Source organism: Aquarana catesbeiana, linkage group LG10 (assembly GCF_042186555.1).
Source record: "Aquarana catesbeiana isolate 2022-GZ linkage group LG10, ASM4218655v1, whole genome shotgun sequence".
NCBI classification, from domain to species: domain Eukaryota; kingdom Metazoa; phylum Chordata; class Amphibia; order Anura; family Ranidae; genus Aquarana; species Aquarana catesbeiana.
In genome coordinates this window covers 117,264,374-117,279,648 of record NC_133333.1, presented here as the reverse complement: position 1 = coordinate 117,279,648, position 15,275 = coordinate 117,264,374, and the positions used below count along the sequence as shown (strand labels likewise).

The 15,275-nt window shown below is 45.5% G+C and overlaps 1 protein-coding gene across 2 annotated transcripts in view; it reads right to left on the bottom strand.

Moving 5' to 3' along the window:
• The window catches only part of ABCG4 (ATP binding cassette subfamily G member 4), a 124,961-nt gene that overhangs the window by 19,620 nt on the left and 90,066 nt on the right, over positions 1-15,275 (bottom strand). The window contains exons 10-12 of one of the 2 annotated variants that reach the window (XM_073602529.1): positions 15,131-15,235; positions 8,406-8,574; positions 8,048-8,148 (exon numbers count right to left, since the gene is read on the bottom strand). In XM_073602529.1, the coding sequence (XP_073458630.1) occupies positions 8,048-8,148; positions 8,406-8,574; positions 15,131-15,235 (375 nt within the window). The remainder of the gene's footprint in view (positions 1-8,047; positions 8,149-8,405; positions 8,575-15,130; positions 15,236-15,275) is intronic. The other variant, XM_073602530.1, reaches the window with a different exon arrangement.

Sequence of the window (15,275 nt, the reverse complement as noted above, 5' to 3'; positions counted from 1 at the left end):
CCCCGTGCTCCCCACCCCTGTTTTTTTTGGCCCCCCCTCCAGTGCTCTCAAGCTTCCCCCCAGCACTCTCCGCTCCCCACCCCTGTACTCTCCACTCCCTCCTGCATTTTGCCCCCACCCATGTGCTCTCCAACCCCCGCTAGTGCTCTCCAGTCCCCCGTGCTTTCCACCCCTGTTCTTTCTGGCCCCCACTGGTGCTTTCAAGCTCCCCCCATTGCTCTCCACTCCCCCTGCTCTTTGTACCCCCCAGTGCTCTCCACCCCTGTTTTTCTACCCCTCCCCCAGTGCTCTATGCCACCCCACACTCTTAGCCCCCACAGTGCTCTCCACCTCTGTTCTTTTTGGACCCCCAGTGCTCTCAAGTCCCCCCCCCAGCGCTCTCCACTCCCCATCCCTGTGATCTCCACTCCCCCCTGCTCTTTGCCCCCACCCATGTGCTCTCCAACCCCGCCAGTACACTCTGCTCCCCCTTCTTTCCAGCTCCCACCCAGTGCTCTCCACTTCCCCATGACCAGAGGACAGGCTGACTGGGGCCGGAAAATGAGGATGGCTGAAGGTGCAGGTGGCCAGGGACCACTCCATCTCACAGCAAACAGATCCTCTGGAAGGAGCACTGTCCCCATCCAAAACGAGAACAGACCCTGCCTGCTGCTGGCCATCATGGATATCCTGCTGGCATGCAAGGTACCGTACCAAGCACCAACAACACACCTTCCACAGACAGGGACTGCTGACTGGGCCATGGGGCACAGGAGGGGCTGCAATGATGGGCACAGTGAAGCTGCATTCCTGGGCACAGTGAGACTGCATTCAGGGGCACAGTGAGACTGCATTCATGGCACAGTAAAGCTGCATTTGAGGGCACAGTGAGGCTGAATTGATGGGCACAGTGAGGCTGCATTGATGGGCACAGTGAGACTGCAATGATGGGCACAGTGAGGCTGCAATGATGGGCACAGTGAGGCTGCAATGGTGGGCACAGTGAGGCCGCATTCATGGGCACAGTGAGACTGCATTCACAGGCAGAGTAAAGCTGCATTTGATGAGCACAGTGAGGCTGCATTGATGGGCACAGTGAGGCTGCATTGATGGGCACAGTGAGACTGCATTCACGGGCAGAGTAAAGCTGCATTTGATGAGCAGTGAGGCTGCATTTGATGAGCACAGTGAGGCTGCATTGATGGGCACAGTGAGGCTGCATTGATGGGCACAGTGAGGCTGCATTGATGGGCACAGTGAGGCTGCATTTGATTGGTACTGATGAGGCTGCATTTGATGGGCACTGGTGAGGCTGCATTTGATGGGCACTGGTGAGGCTGCATTTGATGGGCACTGGTGAGGCTGCATTGAGCTCCTGTATCATGTCTGCAGTCTCTGACCATCTCCTGTATCATGTCTGCAGTCTCTGAGGAAGTCTGCAGAGGAGTCAAGAGTGGGAGCACCGCCGGGATGGGGGTCATGGGAGAAGTCAGACAAGTGTGGACTGTGGAGAGGAGACTATAGGATAAAACCAGAGCCACTGAGCTGGAGCCGACTGACTGAGCCCTACACGGTGCACCTGAGAGGAGGTCAGTGACAGCACCGCTAGGCCAGTCTGAAGGGGGGGTCACTGATATAAGGGGGAGTGAATACGATAATGTAAGGGGGCACCGATATAAAGCACAGCCTTATATCAGTAACCCATCCACCCTTACCTTAGTGTATTCTTTCTGCGGAAGGTGGTCCCCCCCCCCCTCCCACGTTCTGAGTTCCTGGGGTCCCCCTTGATGATTGATCACTTACCACTTTTAACTGGAATTTGCTTTTATATATATATATATATATATATATATATATATATATATATATATATATATATATGTATGTATATATATATATATATATATATATATATATATATATATATATATATATATATATAAAGCCCTATGAGATTTCATATCTGTCTTATCTATATATAATACACTCTTCAAATGTGCATTTTATGGTTTTCCCTTTCATGAACAAGAAATCAATGACGTTATGCTGTTGCGCTGGTTTATTAATGCTGTTGCGGTGGTATAATAATGCTGTGGGGCTGATATGAAATTTTTTCCAGGGCTGGATGTTATTCCCAGTCCGGCCCTGAATACAGGGCATTTTCACCCCCCTTCCTGCCCAGGCCAATTTTCAGCTTTCAGCGCTGTAACATTTTGAATGACAATTGCGCGGTCATGCAACACTATACCCAAATTTAATTTTTATATTTTTTTTCCCCAACAAATAGAGCTTTCTTTTGGTTTTATTTGATCACCTCTACCGTTTTTATTTTTTGCGCTATAAACAAAAAAAGAGCGACAATTTTGAATAAAAACACAATTTTTTTTACTTTTTGCTATAATAAATATCCCAATTTAAAAAAAAAATGTTTTCCTCAGTTTAGGCTGATATGTATTCTTCTACATAGTTTTGGTAAAAAAAATAAACTCGCAATAAGCGTATATTGATTGGTTTGTGCAAAAGTTATAGTGCCTACAAAAAAGGGGGTAGACTCATGGCATTTTTATTTTAATTTGTTTTTTACTAGTAATGGCGATTTTTATCGTGACTGTGACATTGCGGCGGACACATCGGACACTTTTGACACTATTTTGGGACCATTGACATTTATACAGCGGTCAGTGCTATAAATATGCACTGATTATTGTGTAAATGTCACTGGCAGGTAAGGAGTTAACACTATGGGGCGATCAAGGGGTTAAATGTGTTACCTAGGGAGTGATTCTAACTGTGGGGGGATGGGACTGACTAGGGGAGGAGACCGATCGGTGTTCCTATATACTATCTGTCTCCTCTCCCCTGACAGGACGTGGATCTGTGTGTTTACACACACAGATCCACGTTCCTGCTCTGTCACCAGCAATCGCGGGTGCCCGGCGGACATCGCAGCCGATGGGCAGGTGCATCGGCTCCAAGTGGCACAGCAGGTGCGCTTGTGTTCCCCCTATACCGCCGGGAAGCTGAGAACATCATATGACGCCAGCCCAGGATGGGAGATCCCACCTGTGGACGTCATATGACAATATGCGGGTATTGAAGTGGTTAATAAGAATTCAACTACAGGTGAGTCTAATTATTTATTAAACAGGTGTCCAGCAGACAGTTGATCATAAAAGGACATTACTTAACATAGAAAACCCCTTCCCATTTTATGCTTTCAGCAATGGCACCACATGGAAGAGAAATGTCACAAGGCCTAAGAAAGAAAATAATTTCTTTACACAAGAAAGGTGAAGGCTACAAAAAGATCAGCAATGCTTTACTTATTAGTCACAATACTGTAGCAAATGTGATACAAAAACTTAACAAAAAGATGGAACTGCAACCATCTCACAGAGACGTCCAGGCCATTCACGGAAGTTAACACCTCCACAGGAGCGTCTTCTGATGAGAAGGGTTGAAGGAAATCGCCATGCAAATTCACTGCAGTTAGCTAAAGAAGTAGAAAGCCAAACTGGGGTGATTGTTTCTCGTGACACAATACGGTGTAAATTGCAGAGGAATGGCATGCATGGGGGTCGTCCAAGAAGAAAGCCTCCCCTAAAGCCCATGCACAAAAAAGCCAGCCTAGAATTTGCCAAGGCCCATGCTGAAAAAAGACTACTGGGACGCTGTACTCTGGAGTGATGAGACCAAGATAAATGTTTTTGGATCTGATGGCTTCAAAACTGTATGGCGTTGCAAAGGTGAGGAGTACAAAGAAAAATGCATTGTGCCTACAGTGAAACTTAGTGGTGGCATTGTTCTTCTGTGGGGCTGCATGAGTGCTGCTGGTGTCGGGGAGCTGCATTTCATTGATGGTATCGTGAATTCACAGATGTACTGCAGATGTTGAAAGAGCTACCATCACTCTGTGCCCTTGGTTGTTGTGCACTTTTCCAACTTGACAATGATCCAAAACACACATCTGATGCCTCGTACACACTAGCGGACTTTGCAGCAGACTTGGTCCGATGGTCTTTCCGCCGGACTTTCCGGCGGACTACCTGAACGGATGGACTTGCCTACACACAACTGGACATGACCGGACTTTCCGGCAGGCTAGGTCCGCCCGTCTTTCTGACGGACTTTCGCCGGAGTTACGGCGGACTTTCAGAATGAACGGACTTGCCCACACACGGACAAGTCAGTTCATTTTGAATGTGACTCGGGTACGACGGGACTAGAAAAGGAAGTCAATCTTGCCGCTTTTATTGGCGAGATTGACACCTTGCGAGCCCCCTTGCGGGTCATACCAGGCCCTTAGGTCTGGTATGGATTATAAAGGGAAGCCCCTACGCCGAAAAAACGGCGTGGGGTCCCCCCTAAAATCCACACCAGACCCAGATCCGAGGACGCAGCCCGGCCGGTCAGGAAAGGGGGTGGGGACGAGCGAGCGCTCCCCCTGCCTAAACCGTACCAGGCCGCATGCTCTCAACATGGGGGTGGGTGCTTTGGGGGAGGGGGCGCCCTGCGGGGTCCCCCCCCACCCCAAAGCACCTTGTCCCCACCTCCATCCCCCCTGGCAGTTGGTTGGCGGGCGGGTCTGGTGCACTTACCCCATCTATGCAGCACCTCACCCGCGGCTTCCCTTTGCTCGGCAGAGTTGGCAGCTTTCCTTTCCTCTGCTCTCCACGGGCATTGGCGGCTTCCGTTTCTTCCCTCCTCCTCGGCAGCCAATCGGGAGTCTTATCTTTTCGGCCAATCCGAAAATGGGTCTCAGACCTGCTTCTGATTGGCCAGGTTGAGGATCAGTGTTACAACAACGAATATTAATTTGCTGTTGTAACACCTGGTGGGGGTCATGGCGCAATGTTCTGCGCTCTGAGCCCACCCTATTTTGAAGCCTATTAGCGCCTATGGCTCTAATCAGGTGCTTAAAAAAAACATCCCGCCACTGTAATTCAGGCGCCTGGTGTCCAGAAAGGGGCCAGACGCATTAATAGGGGGTGGCCGCGGCGGCCGTGAATAGATTCATGCTATGCATGAATCTATCCATTATACATATAGGGGGTGGCGTGGATAGAGGGGGCGGTCGCCCGGGCGCCCCTAATGGATGGGTCGCCACTGGAGTGTATTCATATTTGCAATTAATTTAAACTGCGTACACACTATTGGATTTCCCGACGGAAAATGTGTGATGACAGGCTGTTGGCGTAAAATCCGACCGTTTGTATGCTCCATCGGACAATTGTTGTCAGATTTTCCGTGGACAAATATTGGATGGCAGGTTTTAAAATTTTCCGCTTACAAATGTCTGTTGTCGGATTTTCCGAGCGTGTGTACACAAATCCGTTCGACAAAAGTCCAAAGTACAAACACGAGGTCGGTTTTGTAGATTAGCGTTTGTAATGGAGAATTAACATTTGTGACGATGCAAATTATGAAATCTCGAAATGCAGCGCACATTATTATTCAACCAAAAAATAAAATAAAAGCCTCATGCATGTGTCCTGCTTCTTAACCGCTTGCCGACCAGCCGCTGTCATTTTACTGCGGCAGGTCGGCACGATCCCGCTGGCCGTCGTAGCTATACGTTGGCTTGTGGGATCGGTATGGCAGGCACGCGCATGCGCCCGCTGCTCTGCGGGGATGCCAATGCTCGTGGCTGGCGGTCGCAATGACCACCGGCCACGAGCGATCGCGGGCTCGAGAGGCAGAACATGGAAGTGTGTGTGTAAACACACAAATCCCTGTTCTGCTCTGTGAGGAGTGACAGATCGTGTGTTCCTAATATCTAGGAACTACGATCCATCACTTCCTTTAGTCAGTCCCCTCCACCTTCAGTTAGAAACACGTAGCAGGGAACACAGTTAACCCCTTGATCGCCCCCTAGTGTTAACCCCATCCCTGCCAGTGACATTTACACAGTAATCAGTGCATTTTTATAGCACCGATCGCTGTATAAATGCCAATGGTCCCAAAAATGTGTCAAAAGTGTCCGATGTGTCCGCCGTAATGACGCAGTCCCGATAAAAATCGCAGATCGCCGCCATTACTAGTAAAAAAAATTATAATTATTATTATTATTATTATACAGGATTTATATAGCGCCAACAGTTTGCACAGTGCTTTACAACATGAGGGCAGACAGTACACTTACAATACAAATCAATACAGGAGGGGTCAGAAAAATTCTATAAATCTATCCCCTATTTTGTAGATGCTATAACTTTTGCGCAAACCAATCAATATACGCTGATTGTGATTTTTTTTTACCAAAATTATGTAGAAGAATAAAAAGAAGAAGAAAAAAATTTGCTTTTTAAAAAAAATGGGGATATTTATTATAGCAAAAAATACAAAATGTTGTGTTTTTTTCAAAATTGTCGCTCTTTCTTTGTTTATAGCGCAGAAAATAAAACCCACAGAGGCGATCAAATACCACCAAAAGAAAGCTCTATTTCTGGAAAAAAAAGGACGTCAATTTTGTTTGGGTTCAGCGTCGCACGACCGCACAATTGTCAGTTAAATCGACGCAGTGGCGAATCGCAAAAAATGGCCTGGCCTTTCAGCAGCCAAATCTTCCAGTGGTTAATATAGGGGGTCAACAATGCCAAGAGTTGGGGAAAGCAGGGCTCCGTCATCCGGAGATAATTCCGAAAATTACCTGGATTATTCTCCTGGAGCTCCCATAGCAAAGGAATATGACATAATTGGTCACGAATAATAAAGCAAACTCCTGTTCCTGGACTGGACTTGGGTCAAAGCAATCACTCCAAGGCCAATAATAAATAACACGTTATCTCCTCCGAATCCGCAACATGTCTGGTTGATGAACGGCCGTCCGTTCAGAAACTAACTGAAAAGCACGAACTGAAAAGCGCTAAATGAAAAGTGCAAAATGAAAAGCGTGAATCAACACTCACCAAACTTCTACTAACATGAAATTAGCAGAAGGAGCCCACAGGGTGGTGCTAAAGAGCTAAAAAAAAACACTTAGTATGTCACTACGTTTGTGTTTGTTGGCTGACAAGTCCTTGCTGTTTGTATGCAAGACAAAATCCAGGCACACGCCTTCGGACAAAAGTCCGAAGTTTTGTTTGCGGAAAATCTGATCGTGTGTACGAGGCTTAAAACGGAAGATTTTGTAATCTAAGTTATATTATTAACGTTACTTTCATGTGATGAACTAAACAAATGTTCTATAAAAATCAGTTTTATCAATATTTTGGAAATTGTTCCTGCGTTCATTGAGATATCGATTAAACTCTTCCTTTTCAAAAAAGGGCGTACTCATTTATGCTGAGCTCTGTACCTTAAATATCCTATAGTCACACAGCTAGCAATGTTTTAGTGTAAAGACAAAGGTAATCTACATGATACTTGTAAATGTAAAAGCTAAATTCTGGGTACGGCACGTTTCACATAGTTACATTGGTCCAGCTTGGAAGCTGGAAATCACTGTAGTAAATACTGTTACTACAATGATCTCCACCAGTTTCCGAGTCCCGTTTTAAATGGCTGTCCTGTTCTTTACTGAACAAAGAACAACATTCAGGGAACACTTTGCATTTTTTCAATGATTGTCAAGTGTTCTCTGACTGGATGTGGTGGAGATTGTGACATCACCATCCCGGATTTCCACCTTGCCCAATCAGAGAACATTTATAGAGAGAAATGCGAGTTATTCTCTGAATAGCACTCGATAGATTGCAGGGCTACCACAGTGTTTTACAGCTTCCACAGAATGCAAAGTGTTTCCTGAATGGTGCCCATGCCAAGCAAGCCACCTCCTGTGTTCACAATGCAGCAGAGCAACCACTCGGCATGGGAACCAGAAGCTAGTGTAGTAGCGGTGCCAACTACAGTGCTTTCCAGCTTCCACAGGAATCCCACAGATATGGTTCATACAGATTTACATTGCTCCAAGCTGGACCAATGTGTAAAAACATCCAAATCTAAACTTCAGCTTTAATCTCTTCAATTAATCATTGGAATCATTCACATCAACTATGGTTTTTAATATTTCTCTATTAGTATAAGTAAATATTTATTCTAGGAAACCCAAGAACAAAGCATATATTACCTGAAAGGGGACATCCGCCATTGTCTTAGCCAGATAATAAGCTTTCAGGCTGTACCAATAGTTCAAGTGTTCCCTAAGGAACACAGACATTTCCAGGGGAACTGTGGAGTAAATAATCAATACTGTGATAAAGAAGGACAGGGAAGACTCACTGAAAACCTTGGATGAAAGAAATGATCGGGGATGAAGTAAAGCAACTGGAAAATCAGAAAGTGAAATACACTAATAATGAAAAAACGGAAAAAATAAAAGGTGAACCATGGTATGAAAAGAGGAGGTCTAATGAAATGCACAACAAAATATAAATTAGTTACAGGGAGAAGACAAATATAGAGGATAATATCACAGTTGCTCTTACAGGTAAGTACAGTGGGCATGAGAGCTGCAAACATAAGAAAGAGCATGGAGAAGAACAGGAAGCCTGTGTTATTGAACACTTTGCTGGCATCATCCCCAATGTGCAGGTAAAGTAGCCCAATCAGAACCCCGATACATAGGTGAGACATGAAACGCAGGTGAGTCAGGACCTGGGAGGGTGGGAAAGTACAACGTTACATGTAATGCTCTGCTACAGAGAAAATGAACTACTTGGAGTAGGAACAAACCAAGTAGCATCATTTTATACATATAAAGAACCATTGAGGGGGAAGTCATAGGAATTGGAATCAGACATAAAAATAAAGACATTAACAAGGTAAAGATATATAGATTATATCCTGCAGTATTTTTAAAAAAAGAATAAACAGACAAGGCAGTAAAACATATGATTCTATTAATATCTTTCATTTCCATTCATGTTGGAAAATATTTTAACATAAGATAGTTGTAGGCTATCGTTTGTTTTTACAATACATATATTTTATTTATTATGCATTATATAATATTTTATACAAATATTGAATCATCTTGATCACCAGATTATGGACATTTTATGGATACTTTCTTGCTATATAGATTTTATTGACTTATATCACTACAGTGTTAGCATGAGATAATTGTTTAATTTTTATTATTTATTCTTTTTTTTTTTTTACATTATCCATAAAGAAGGGGAAGGCTTTTCCCTGGAAATGCATTGGCTGTACCTGATGCTCCCTTTGTTGCTCTCAGAAAGGTAGCAGCCTAGGACCAGAACAAGGTCCACCCACACTATATTTTCATCAAGGATCTGCTACTTTGAAGGAAAACACACCTTACTGTCAGGGGCGGACTGATAACTCATGGGGCCCCCGGGCAATAGGAGATTATGGGGCCCCCCAGGCAATCAGAGATTTTGGGGCCACGCAGTATACACACACACAGTATACAATCACACAGTATACACATACATGTACACACAGTATACACAGACAGATGTAAAAAAAACACAGATTTATACATACTGTCCCTGGTTTTACTGAGGCTGGCAACCCTGATGGGGCCCCCTAGTGGCCCAGGGCCCCTGGGCAGTGCCCGAGTGGCTCAATGGTCAGTCCCCCCCTGCTTACTGTATATCCATCAGAACCAGTCTTCATGTTTTTTGTTCAAGCATTATCATATACACATTAAGCCAGTAAAATAGGAAAGTAGTGGGGTATTTGAGGAAAAGTATATCTACCTAATCTTATATAATGAACATGTTTTGATATCAGCACAAGCTGTTTTCACAAAGAAAATAAAAGGCAGCATATTAGCAGAATTTGAGTAATGCTGAAAATTGTCTGGAAAAAGGTCGGTTTGGCAGAAATTGGCCAGCTTTCGGCCCACGTGAACAGATCCCGGTCCGTCAGAAGCCGGTCTCATGACCGGCTTCCATTGAAAGGGCATGCTGGAAAACCAGCATTCGATCAGTGCTGGCAGCCAATGGCAGCGAGCGCTGACCAGTGTGTTCTGGCAGGGGGGTGGTCCCCCTGTCAAAACACAATAGCACAGCGGTAGAGATCGCTGTACTAACATTGCTTGTGTTAGCACAGCAATCTGTTAATTTTTTTTTATTCAGCCCACTGGGGTGAACAAAAAAAAACGTATAATGTGTTCCAGGCTTAATATTAGACTTCACCTCTGTGTACCAAACCTCCCTTATAAGAAAGTATAATAATTTTGTACCCAAAACTGGTGTATGAGCTATGTATACCATAATGCAGGCTATTCTGTCTATGATTTTACCCAGGAAGATACATGTTTATTATTAGAGATGAACAGACTTATTTTAACTAGGATTTTATCTCGATCTCTACAACTTGCTCAAAGTGGAAAGTGTCAAACTTTTTGCAATCTGTGTCAAAAATAATTTACCATTTTGGCTCTTCGTGACCTTGGCGGCCTCGCTATGTGGTCTTCTGTAATCTCCCTTAAGGCTGACCATTTTCACAACACTGATCAAGTGGAGTTGGGTTACCAGACACAACCTCCTTATAAATGCATTGCCAGAACATGACATTCACCATTTAGTGATTCCACTGATAACTGTTCAGAGTTATTATGTATCATAGTTACAATGTATCAGGTCTTGCTATGCTATCATAGATGAAGCATTTCTTAATTGCTTGCGGTTATAACTACTGGCCATCAGTTATAATTACGTCTCACTCAATAGCATGTAATTCATTACAACCACAAAGAATGTTTTTACTACTTTTAGGTGCTCATTACAAGCTCTCAGTAATTCTTCTTAGGAAGAATGAAAGTTATTGACAATATTAGGGGACTCCAGGCAAGTTTCCATGCCAGTGCAATACTACTAAGTATGTAAAATTCCCCATTCAAAGATTATATACTGTAAAAAGTGACCTCAAAGCAAAAAGTCTTACTCCATTTGTCCTTTTTGACCTTTAGACACAATGCCAAATTTATTTCTTGCAGCAAGCTGCGGTCCTAACTCTGTAATTTTGAGAGTCTCCTAAGTAGGAGCACATATAGCAGGGGATAGATTAAAAGAAGGTGTGCCTGGAGGCAGCCCACCCTTCCTAAAAGGGTGCGGGGACACATCGCCATCGCTGCCATTGTGCTCTTGCTGGGCGTCCGGTGCTTGCCTGTGCCTTTAAGGAGGGGTGAGCTCCTACCTGGCACACCTGCCTGTAATCTATCCACTGCAATATGTGTTCCTACTTAGGAGACTCTCAGAATTATAGAGTTAGGACCGCAGTTCACAGAGGAGCCTTGACATGGGCACTGCAACTTAGTATATATTGTATTTGCAAATGTGTGCAAACAAAATCCTCTGTTTTTACATAAATTGTTAGAGAGGGACAATTTGGTTGTTTTGTAGGCTGGCTGGTAAGGGTGCTGGGAAATCATTTGTTTGTTTGTGATCTATATGACATTCTCCTGACCAGTGATCTCTGTATGCCGGGCTCTATATGACATACTCCTGAGCATGGCACACTGTATGCTGAGCTGTATATCACGTTTCTGACCAGGGCGCTTTTATGCTGTAACATGCTTCGGATGACTACAACTTTTATGCTATATTGTACAACAGTTGCAGGTTGCCAAATAGTTATTGACTATGCTAGTAAAATTCTGTTTCAAGGTAGGCTGTGCCCAGAAAAGCTTATGAAGTGGAAGAGTTTCTTTTTGTTTTCATTTTTTTTTTCTTGTGCTTAGGTTTGTATGTGTCTGACAGACTTGCTTAGCACAGTAATTAAAGCATATTTTGTGGGTGCAGGAACTGTGCTATGTGTTACTGACAGTGAGTGGTGTGACGGGGGGGCCCGTGGAACTCAGAATACATCTTATGTCATCCTGGCACAGGGTGAGGGAGAAAATATATCTTGGACTACTTAAAATGGGACAGTAATATTTGTCCACAATATCTCCCAGGATGTATGTTAATTGAATGAGCTGATCACATTGTCCTCTATACAATGTAGGAGACGGGACGACTCCTATTGGAGCTCATGTTAATTAGGTTTTGTTTGTATTGTTAATTGTAATTAGCTCCAGCTATTGTGTTGATATAACTGTGTGAAGCTCGGTGACCACAAATCTGGGCGAAAGGTCATGTCTCAGTCACCTAGGCTGTATAAAGGATTAGATAATTAGGTCATGTTAATTAAGTTACAGTTGTATTGTTAGAGGTTCCAACAGCATATAAAGTCTTGTAATTGTGATTCTAAATAAAGTCAGTTCTTGGTAGCAACAAGCAAGTGTCGCCTTGTTTGTGCTCAGAGAGGTTGGGATATCTGTATACAGACTGGGAGGAAGTGGTATATGACGGAAGCACTCAAGCGGAGTGTGGGACGTTCCGTGACATTGGTGGCAAGCAGCGGGAAAGCTTCCTGAAGTCTGGGACATCCAAACCTCCAACTGGATCCAAGATCAGCATAGCAGACTTCAGTCACCCCAGCGGAGATATGGACCTGGCATCAGAATTCCCGGGGCTGCTGCGGATCATCCTTTCAACGTACACCAGGACTGTGTCTGAGGATGAATACCTGGAGCTCAGGCAGCTGATTCGGGTGGAGCTCTGGATTGCAGCCCTCCGTCTCGCTGGTATAAAACAGGGCAAGTGCTTTCCAACCCAAGAGCAACGGGCCAGTGACCAACGGGCATTGCGGATGGCATTCCTGGGAGAGCAGCCCCAGGAGCAATGGGTGACTGAGTTGGACAGGTTGGTCCAGCAGGAGATAGAGCTGGACAATCGTTATCGGGCTCTGCAATGGCACGCAGAGGAGGGATATTTAGGGGAGACAACAGAATGCTCTCCGGAGGGATATGACTTTGGCAGCCCTGGATTGCTGTGGGAGAGCCTTACAGATCTTTTTATGTTTGGCGATGAAGGGGAACCTGACCTTGAGGACCTGAGAGACTATAGAGAGTCTATGCTCGGTCTTACAGGGGTCTCAGAGCTCAAACCTGATCTGGACCATTTGCTAAGGAAGGAACAGCATCTGGAAAGGGCATACAGGAAACTGCTAGAACAAGTTCAGCAGCATGCCAGAGAATCGGCAGTGGAAAATCCGGAGATTGCCGTCCCCACACCTGAAGTGCTGACAACCGGGCAGAGCTCTGCTAACCTCTGCCCAGCACTGATAGCATCTTCTGGATTCCATGGACAGGAGATGATGAACCTCCATCCCCAGATACCAGTTGCAGAGACGGGGGATTTAATAGACTTTTCTGCTGAGGAAGAACAACCTGATGAGCCTCCAGCAGAAGAGCTGCTATCAGGGCCAAAGTTCACTGTGTTCTGCCCAGCACCAACAATGGCTTCGGCCTTCTTGAGAGAAGAGGTAGTCGGCCTTTCTCCCACAACACTGACAGGGACATGTGATTTTCTGCCAGCAGCATCTATGGAGTTAAAACAAACTTCTCCAGCTGAAGATCTGGTAACTGAACAGAGGGTCCAAGACCTCTGTCCCACACTTTTACCAATTCCAGAGGCTGGGGATTTAATAGACGTTTCTGTAGAGGAGGAACCACCTGGCAAACCCCCAGCAGAAGTGCTGGCAACCGGACAGAGGGTCCAAGACCTCTGCCCCACACCTGCAGCAATTGTGGAGGCTCAGGCTGAGAAGATGGCAATCACTTCCCAGCAGCAGATACAGGGGGAGAAGGGAGAGGAGGTGTGTGTTGTCCCTCCCCAACAGTTGGCCAGGGTGGAGGAAGTGGGCTTTCCTCCCCAGCAAAGATCCGTGTACCTGGGAGACAGTACCATCGACATGTCGTCCCAGCAGCCAGATGAGGGAATGGAAAAGGAAGCAGCCGGCTCACCTCCCCAATGGCAGCTACACAGTTTGGGAGTGGAGGAAGCCAGCCTCCTGCCCCAACGGTTAGCCGGAGCGGAGGATGCGGAGTCCCCAGCAGAAGTGCTGGCAACAGGGCAGAGTGCTACCAACCTCTGCCCAGCACCAGCAACAACTACAGAGTTCCAGGGAGGCGGGGCAGTCGGCCTCCCTCTCCAACAGTTAGCCGGAACAGATGGTGTGGGGTTTCCAGCAGAAGGGCTGGCAACAGGGCCGAGGACTGCTGGACTCTGCCCTCAACTAACAGAGGATGGATTTCCTGTGAAGGTGGATGGGACTTCAGTCTCCACCTGTATACCCCAGGGATGCTGGGCAGTGGGCCCCGATCCCCAACAGCATGACAGAGTGAGCCCAGACACCCTGTCTTCTCTCCAGCGGCAGAAAGGATTCCAGGGAGAAGAGCCAGTCCAGGCCTCTCCCCAGCGGCAGATATGTTCTCTGAGAGAGGCAGAGGTTGGCTGGGTGAGTAATACTCTGTTTGGAATAATTTATTTGGGGTACTGTGTGGGTACAGGCAGTAGAGGACTGGAGCTGTTTACTAACTTCGGAGTCAACCCGTCTGGGGTCTCCTCCTGTGTTAGTCTTCTGCCGAAAGGGGAGAGATGTGACGGGAGATGTGACGGGGGGGCCCGTGGACATACATCTTATGTCTAAGGCACCCTGTGCCATCCTGGCACAGGGTGAGGGAGAAAATATATCTTGGACTACTTAAAATGGGACAGTAATATTTGTCCACAATATCTCCCAGGATGTATGTTAATTGAATGAGCTGATCACATTGTCCTCTATACAATGTAGGAGACGGGACGACTCCTATTGGAGCTCATGTTAATTAGGTTTTGTTTGTATTGTTAATTGTAATTAGCTCCAGCTATTGTGTTGATATAACTGTGTGAAGCTCGGTGACCACAAGTCGGGCCAAAGGTCATGTCTCAGTCACCTAGGCTGTATAAAGGATTAGATAATTAAGTCATGTTAATTAAGTTACAGTTGTATTGTTAGAGGAGGTTCCAACAGCATATAAAGTCTTGTAATTGTGATTCTAAATAAAGTCAGTTCTTGGTAGCAACAAGCAAGTGTCGCCTTGTTTGTGCTCAGAGAGGTTGGGATATCTGTATACAGACTGGGAGGAAGTGGTATATGACGGAAGCACTCAAGCGGAGTGTGGGACGTTCCGTGACAAGTGGGCTCAAGTTTTAAGTCTCTCCCACCTGCCGCAATTTTTTCACACTGCTACATTATATATGAGCTGAAAGTTTCTACTATTTACCTGGACAAATATGCAAGTATTTTTACTGTTCTTGGTACTTTCTATCACTGTTTAAATGTTATATTTCCCCACTCTCATTTAACATACCGTATCTCTCAGGATAGAAACAAATGTGCGTCTGAAGAGGATGGAGAACTGGTTCATAGAGCTTGTGGCAAAGGTGCGGCTTTCAATATGGCCAGACATATCCTGCTGGGAGAGAAATAATATTGATTCATTATAACACTGAGGT